The 8378-nt window shown below is 46.8% G+C and overlaps 1 protein-coding gene across 1 annotated transcript; it reads right to left on the bottom strand.

Annotated features, from left to right (window-relative positions):
- Positions 1-950: 950 nt before the first annotated feature.
- On the bottom strand, positions 951-4776 carry RASSF10 (Ras association domain family member 10). The gene has a single exon (XM_073350641.1). It carries the CDS (start codon positions 4380-4382, stop codon positions 2982-2984), a length of 1401 nt encoding a protein of 466 aa, XP_073206742.1. The 5' UTR covers positions 4383-4776; the 3' UTR covers positions 951-2981.
- Positions 4777-8378: the final 3602 nt, after the last annotated feature.

The following is an 8378-nucleotide window of genomic DNA, read 5'->3' as shown; positions in this document are numbered from 1 at the left end:
GCCATCTACAGCAATAACATCCCAGTCCCTACAGGGGAATCCAGACCCATCAGCCTTAAAGTTCCTCCAATGACCCCTGTGTGCTGAGATGCCTCTGGTGCAGATTGCACAGGCTTCTGGAATAGTATCCCCCTGTGCACTGAAACTGAAATAATTCTGCTGCAGAAAGGGCCCTCCAGATCCAGGAAAAATAGGCAGAATTTGCTCCTCAATGCACAACTTTGAATTTCCTGTCTTTGCTGCTTTGGCCTCCTGCTCACAACATACCTGAAGTGAGTATCAATAGCATAATAATTCAAGTCCTATTGCAACTTATTTCTATAATGTGGTTTCCTTTTTATTTGCTTGGTATGGCTAATGGGAGAACTTGCGTAAAGGTACTTGACACTCACTGGAGAAGTTTACTGCTTACATCAGCCACTCACTGGAGAGGCAGTCTATAGTCACTTGCTCAATTTCATCTGCAATGATAAAAACAATACAGCAAAATCACATAGTCCCTACTCTTGACTTGACCCCCACCTCCATTAAAATCCTCAGATCTAGTTTCATAAAAATTCTTTGAACTGAAAGTGGGCTAGATCCTTCATGTACATTTGTGAGCATTTCCAAACCTCTCCAAACTCAGTCTATTTATGTTAGACATGATGGGTCTGATTCCCCATTTCCTTTTACTTTGTAGAATTGTTTACTCCATACAGAATGAGGATAAAAATCTTACCACGCACTTTGCACTAGGATAAATGACTCCCAAGATGCAAGGCAATGGAGAATGTGATCAAATTGCAATCTGGGGACACTCACGAAAGCTTATGCTCAAATAAATTTGTTAGTCTCTAACAAGTACTCCTTTTCGTTTTTCTTATTTCATCTTCTAGTATTTTATTAGGCTTTAAACAGGTATGCAAATATTTTCCAAGCCCACCTAAAATACAAAAACCATAATTTTATAATCAGACTTCAAAAAATGTTATGAAGACCACTTATTTCAGTATAATTTATCAATAATAATGGCATTAATGGACATTTTAGAGCTTTTTTACTTACATCTATATTACTAGTTTATTTTTAAATTGATTTACTGCTGTATCTATTTTTCTGCTGTTCAGTATGATTCCCAATGGTAATACTGTTAAAGAGCAACACTTCTCTTTGGAAAACACCCTCCCCCCATATCAGCTGCTTGTAAATCAGTGTAGTTCTGCTGAGTTCATTGGACTACACAAACGTACACAGACTGAGGATCCTGGTCCATGACACATCTATCTTTGTACTTTCTTATAACTTACAAGCAAATGTTCATAGATAACCTGTTGTCAGAGTTTTTCTAAAATGTTGTGTTGTCAATCAGACCTTACTGAACATTCTCTGATCTTTTACCATTAAACAGATTATAGTGACACTTCTCTCATACACAAAACATTGTGTCTCAACACAAATAATACTCGTTATTGTAAAAGTATACCAGACATTGGTTAATCTGCAAAGGAAAATTTGGTGGTCCAGTTAACTGAAATACATGTTACACCTGATATTGTACCTTTTCACTGGAATAACAGATTAAATTATTTCACCCAGCTGCACTGTAGCAAGCTGAGTTATACCTTGGACATCAGATCTCCAGATTCTGAGCTAGCCTGAATTGAACTGCATATTAGAAATGGTAGTTTAAGCTGATGCAGTACTTTTTATCCATTACTAAACTCAGCAGACCATCAACTAACCTGATAAAGAAAATAAATTTGAAGAGACAGAGCTGTGTTAATTACTGTTTTAAATTAATCTAGTGAACATTGATATTTACAACTTCTCTTAAATTATCTGTCAACAAACGTGCTATTATCTATGCATGGGAACATGCATCATCCACAGCTGAGTGCTGATACTTCATGCTAATTTATATTTGTTTAGTTTGTTCAGTTCTTAGTTTAATTATTTATTATCACTTTTTATGGAAAAAAAATAGTACAATATATTTCAAAAGTTTATAGATTAGGACAAACTGGCATCCATGTCAAACATACTGACAGATGTCCTGTTTGCTAATTTTTCAATCACCCAGTTCTGAAAGTTCTGTACTTTCAATATTTTTTTTTTATTTTTGTCTAAGAGGAACCTACTGAATTCTTAAGTGGCAAATACTGTAGCATAACAGTTGGCTTGCAACACTGAGGAAATATAAAGGTGCTGAATTTTTGTTTCAACTAGAGAATATATGTTCCAGCATTCCATCAAAAAGACTATGCAAAGAAATCTATACTGGACTGTATTTGCTTTGGAGCAATATAGGATTAAGGGTTCCATTCAAGAACACCTTTGAGGTGAAATAAAAGGCAGGAATTTAGGAAAAAGGTAATTCCAATACTGAATGAAATGCAAACGTGTTTTTTTCTAAAAGATGAAAGTAGTGAGGAAACAGACTAAAAGGTGTCTGGTGACGACTAGTTTTAACAAGTTTAAACTTAAGCCACATAAATTTAGATTCAGTGTATTTCCTTTTTATGAGTGCATTTTACAGTGTAAGTTCCCCCCCCCCCCCAACTCTTTCCTTACAGTACCTAGGACAACAAACCTCTTTTCCAACAGTCGCTAGGCAGCAAAATGTAGTTATAGTCTGTCTGTAGAATCAAAATTGTATGGTTTAATCCGTTTAATTCTTCAACTGTGTCGTTTACCATTAGCTTATGTTATCCCCAGATAACTGGTCATCAGTTTGAATAAATTACCATAAGATGGCACTAACTGGCATCTGGATTTTAAAGTGGTCCCCCTCCTCCCCCAAAAGGACAGACCACCCACAACAACAACAAAAAACCCCACACGTTTTTGTTCTAATGGAAATATATCACAGGAGTCCACTCTAGGATCTCTTCTGGCGGCTATGAAAACAGATAGTTGTATTCTAAGAGTGCTAAGGAGGAAGCACACGTTTGTATTTCCCGGTGGGTCCCTGAGCTTATTTTACTTAAGGAAGGAGGCAGCTATATTAGCGATTCACAGACTGGGACAGAGTCAGAGTCCTGGCTGTGCATGGAGCTGAGTCCTGTATCCGAGTCCTCATCGTTCTCCTCGCAGTCCTTGCACCGCCCCCTGGCCTGGCCCTCCCAGGCGCCTGAGCTGCCCACGGGAGCCCCCAGCCCAGCCTCGTGTAAGGCCGGGCCGCCGGGAGCGCGCTCCTCGGGGAGGGGGATCTGAGCTGCCGCCTGGGTGTCCGCGAAGTCCAGCGTGTTCAGCGTCTCGAGCAGGCGCTGCAGCTCCCGCTCCTTGTCCTCGCGGGCGCGCTGCGTGTAATCCAGGTCCGTTTTGATCGCCTCCAAGTCCGTGCTCAGCCGCAGCCCGATGTAGAGGCTGGTGCTCAGCTGGGTCTTCACGCGCTCCTGCTCCACGAGGAGCCCGCCGCCGCCGGCGCCGCCGCTCAGCTCCGCGGTGTTGCAGTCGGGCTCGGACAGGCTGGAGCTGGAGCCCTTGGCCGCGGCCAGCTCCTCCCGGCGCCGCTTCACCCAGCGCTCGTTCAGCTCCTCCTGGATCTCGCCGGCCAGGTGCTCCAGCAGCTCCTCCTGCCGCGCCCACTGCTCCTGCAGCTGCAGCAGCTCCTCGCACTTCCTGGCGTACTCCTCCAGCTGCCCGTCCGGCTCCGGCCCCGGCCCCGGCCCCAGCTCCCGGCCCGGCTCCAGCTCGCAGCCGCCGGCCCCCACCAAGTAGGTGTCCTGCACGTAGTTCACCCCGTGCCGCTTCATGCGGTCCAGGTGGACCTTAGCCTCGTACCTGTCGATCTCCCGGTCCAACTCCCGGAGCCGCTGGATCTGCTGGCGGATGGTGTGGTCCTGCGACAGCACCAGGTGCACCAGGGTCTCCATCCTCTCCGCCGAGGACGCCTCCTTGGCCAGCGGCTGCTGCCGCTTCTTGTTGATCTTGGCCAGTTTCCGGAAGGCTTTTCTCACTACCCGCCGCTGCTTCTCCTGCGTGAGCACCAGGCTGGCCCGGGCCGCCCCGAGGCCATGGCAGGGGCGCTCCTTGCTCAGCACCACCCTGGCCTCCGCGCTGCGGGGCCCCGTGTTGGGCAGGGACGCCTCGCTGCGGACCAGCACGAAGCGGACGTTCTCCTGCTCGTCCCCCCAGGCAGCCCAGAGCCTCAGGATCTTCGTCTTGTTGGGCAGGATCCTCTCGAAGCCCCTCCACTTCTCCACGATGCAGTAGGACTCGGGGGGCCCCGAGAGCATCCCCCCGCCGGACTCCTGCAGGGCGGCCAGCTGCTGCCGCTGGCTGTTGTCCTCCAGCAGCACCCGCACCACATCCGAGCAAGTGGTGCGTCTGGAGAGGCCCGAGATCAACTTCTCCTCCTGGCAGAGCCACACCGAGATCTTCCTCTCCTCCGGCTCCATCGGGGCCGGGGCCACCTGGCCACGGGGCTGCGCCTCCCAGCAGACGGGAAATCCCCCATAGGAGCCTTCACGGTAGGGTACGGAGCCAAGGTCCCGTCTGCATCGCCCCGCCGCCCAGCCTGGGCATGGCTGGAAAGGACTCCTCTCCCCCAGCTAGTCACCCCCCCGTCTCCACGCAGCGCCTCCCGCCTGCACCGGACGTGCGGCTAAACTGATGCAAAGTCTCCCCCGGAGAGAGGCTGATCTGAGCCTTCAGCTGCAGAGGAGGCAGCTCAGCGCCCAGCTCCCCGCCTCGGTGCGTTTGCTTCCCCGCGCCGTTGTAACCCGCCAGGAGGAGCCCAGGGAAACTGCCAACCTCAGCGCTCCAGCTCCTCCCGCTGCCTGCCGTGTCACCTCCTCGCGCTCTGCTACCGCCCTCCCCAGGCTGCCGGGTTTTCCTCCCCCACCACGTGACGGCCTCCTCCCTCCCCAGCTGCGGCGGGAGTGAGCCGCGCTACCTTTCCCTCGCCTTCGGAGCCCCCAGCATGCAGGTATTCCGGGCAGCGCGCTCGGAAACAAGCCGAGGCGGTAGCTTGCGGGAAGCTTTCTTTGTATGCCAAACGCTGCCGGTTCCAGGATCCCCTTACTGGGGGGGGGGGAAACAAAACAGCCATCCAGGGGTTAGTTAGACCTCGGGGGGAATCTTGGATTTCTGGGGGGCTAGTGTCATTTTAAAGCACAACAAAATACTGTCTATAAAGGATAGAGACTGTGTATGTGTTGGCCTTTCTGACAAAAGTTTGGGGCTCCTGGAAGATCATTTTAGGGGGGAACAAGTGGCCCCTTTGGCCCTGGGTCTTCCTCATCAATAGCTCCAGGCTTGAGTCTAAATGAACTGCTTTAAGGGATCTTTCTAGGACTGTCCTCCCACCTGCCCCCCACCCCGACACACTAGAGAGGTTGGGGCAAACACTGGGTCTTTAACATAAAAAGCCAGGGCCAGGATTTCTAGGATTTTAATAAACCTTCAGCCTATAATTAGGCAGAGTTTATGTTTGTAAAGCACTCTGCAGATGAAATGTGCAAAGGACAGTGAAATGTGCAGAGTGTTGTTAAAATGTGAGCTAGGCCAGAGTTTAATGGGAATTTGCCATTTACTCTGATGGGAACGGGAGCGGGCTGTAGTATGGAATGCAGTAAATGAGATTGAAGAAATGGTCATGAAATCTGTTTTTTCATGTTGTGATGTGTGTAACAATTTCTAGAATTGCCAAGTAATCAGGGAACGTTGCACTTCTCAATTATGTTTTAAATGACTAAAAAGTTAATTGTTAAATTGGGAAAATTCTCCTAACTTTGAAGATTGATGTGTGAATTTCCAGTGTTGGTAAAAATGTCATATGGGGAGCATTTTAAGTGGACCTGGTTCATATTTTGATGCAAAAGATTGTTTCTTTAATGTCAGTTAAATCATTATTATAAATAATATCTCTTCTAGTTTTGCCCAACCACCATGATCTCACAATTCTTACATTTTTAAAAAATAATGAATGTAGTGCTTGTGAAAGATGCTGGATTAACAGTCCTGGAGACTAACCTCTTCCATTTATCCAGCCAAGCCAAGCTAAGCACAGGCAGTGGCTGAGAAAGTTTCTCAGCAAATGTTCTTTCTAATCTGCTCTGGAGGGAATACCCTCACAGATGATGGTCCAGTTCAGTCTTCTTGCTGCTAAAACTCCAAAGGTTGCCAAGTATGATGGTGGTTCTTATGATGCAAACTGCTGTCCAAATGGGAAGTGGGCTGAGACCACTTTGTTCACTGTTTCCAACTTTGCTGGAGATGAGAATCACTCATTTTCTCACTTTATTTTTTTCCTCTAAACTGAGGAGACTGGTGGGTGTTGTAATAAGGCATAAAACACAGGAGCGATGGTAAAAGACGGTGTTTTCCTGGGCCCAGCCCCCTAACACAAATTTATATCCCTGTCATAATCTGCTGACTAATGATTACTGTTATCTTCATGTGACAGGGATACTAACGCTTTGGATTCCCCTTTTTAAAGGGGGATAGTGGCTGCCACAGAGAGGCTGTGTTTCCTTGCCATGTGCTATCCATGAGTTGAAGGGGTATATATCAACTCTCATGAAGTTCCAGACACAGTCTGATTACTCTAAGCACCGTTAGTGAATTTCAGCCTTAGGGCTAGATTAGCATCGGGGGTTAGGAAGGAGGATCCCAGCAGCAGAGAGTCTCCAGGCTGCCATGGCACAAAGTGGCAGCATCTCTGAGGCAGCTCTGGGATAACTAACTCTGCCCCAAAACTGGATGGTGCTGACCAAGGAGGGAATGTGGCCAAGAATTCTGCAGTTTCAGCTCCTCACCTCAAAGGCTCCTGCTGACACAGCATCTAAAGAGCTCTAAAGGGAGAGAGCTGCTCCCATCATCACCCTGCTGGAAAACTTGAGAGGGAATAGCAATGCCCTGCAGTCCCTTAGGGTGAATTTGCCACAGAGTTCTACACACCTAATTGGTACATGGAAGTGTAAATTACAGAGAAAGGATTAATTAGAGGCTGCTCTAACTTGAGTCTGGCTGTCTATGGCCTCATTCTGGCAGCCAGCTATAGCCTAAGCATTGCTTCACTCTTACTGTACCATCTTCCCCGGAATATGCCCCCAGCACTGAGTGTTGGCCCAGAGCTGTCATGTTGGCTCTGTGCCACTGGAGAGTCCCCTAAGCCAGCTTCTATCAGGAAGGAACTGAAGTTGTTTGTTTAGGGACAGCTGGGTTTTGGCACGTGGCAAAGTGTGGGGAAGGGCTTGAATTTGCAGGATGAGCCCATTTGATGGCTATTTAAATGATAAGTGAAGTAGTTGACATTAGAATTTGCACTATTAGATTTCAAAGTTAACACTCCAGAACCATTGTTTCAGGCTGACTGCAGATGTCACTGCATCAGTTATACTTGGAAAGTTGTTTTCTTCAAACCCATAAAATCTAGAGGCTTAATTTTTTTTAAATGAAAGTTAAAATTCTGCAGCACAGTTCTGCATCAACAGGTGGGCTCTGCAGCAGATTCTGTCTCCATGTAGTAGTGGAGTACGTGCAGCCTTATTGCACTTCAACCAAGGATTCCAACGCATTTTACAAAGGGGGTAGCATTATTATCTCAGTTTTACAGAAAGAGAAACTGGGACACAGAAAACTTAAGGGACTTGCCCAAGGTTATACAGCAAGATACTAGCTGGGATCAGAGACAAGGTCTCTTGTTTTCCAGTTATCTTTAATCACTAGACTGGACTGCCCCTCCTTCCTTCCTGATTTTGTCCTTCTCTCCTTCTGTCATCTCATGCCAAGAAAAAAAAATATTGCAAGGATGCACTGGCTTTAAAATAAAAGGTCCAGCTCAAATGAAGGTGCAAACTTAGTAAACAAAAGAATGTACAAGTAAGTCTTCTATATTCCAGTAGAGGGCAGAAGTACACAAGCTAGTTTGTGACATCCCCTTGGCAAAGAAACCTCCTTCATCTTACAGTCCAACACCTGCAGACTGCAGGTTGTCAGGCCTGAAGGGAGGTAACATGCTTATATGCAATGGGTAGGGAAGATAGTTCTCTCCCACACCAGCAGTAATGTCAAGTCCCCTATAAATCCTAAAAGAAGCATTCCATACTGTTTAACCTTCTTACTTTTGAAAGCTAACACACATACAGAATGTTCCCTAACCCAGGTAGCCATCAGATTACTTTGTATAAAACCATACCAATGCACATGTGACAGTAGACTCTGCTTTTGAACTGTAAAATTATGTCACTAAATGCCACCCATAGCACTGGAGGGGCCTTGTTTATTTTCACTGATTTTGCCTTATTAGCTGCTAGCATGGAAAGGCAATGGGAGTGGGTTGTCTAACTCCCTTAGGCTCCTTTGGAAATCTCAATCTAAAGACAAAGCTACAATTTAGCATGTGCAAAAGTGGTTGCTTTACTTTCCCCATAAGTATGACAAAGCAGGGC

The sequence above is a fragment of the Lepidochelys kempii genome, chromosome 6 (genome assembly GCF_965140265.1).
Source record: "Lepidochelys kempii isolate rLepKem1 chromosome 6, rLepKem1.hap2, whole genome shotgun sequence".
NCBI lineage: Eukaryota > Metazoa > Chordata > Testudines > Cheloniidae > Lepidochelys > Lepidochelys kempii.
The sequence above is the reverse complement of the archived record's forward strand: the minus strand, read 5'-3'. Positions and strand labels throughout refer to the sequence as shown.

Coding starts and splice junctions, on each gene's coding strand:
- RASSF10 (XM_073350641.1), bottom strand. CDS start 4,382: ATGGAGCCGGAGGAGAGGAAGATCTCGGTGTGGCTCTGCCAGGAGGAG.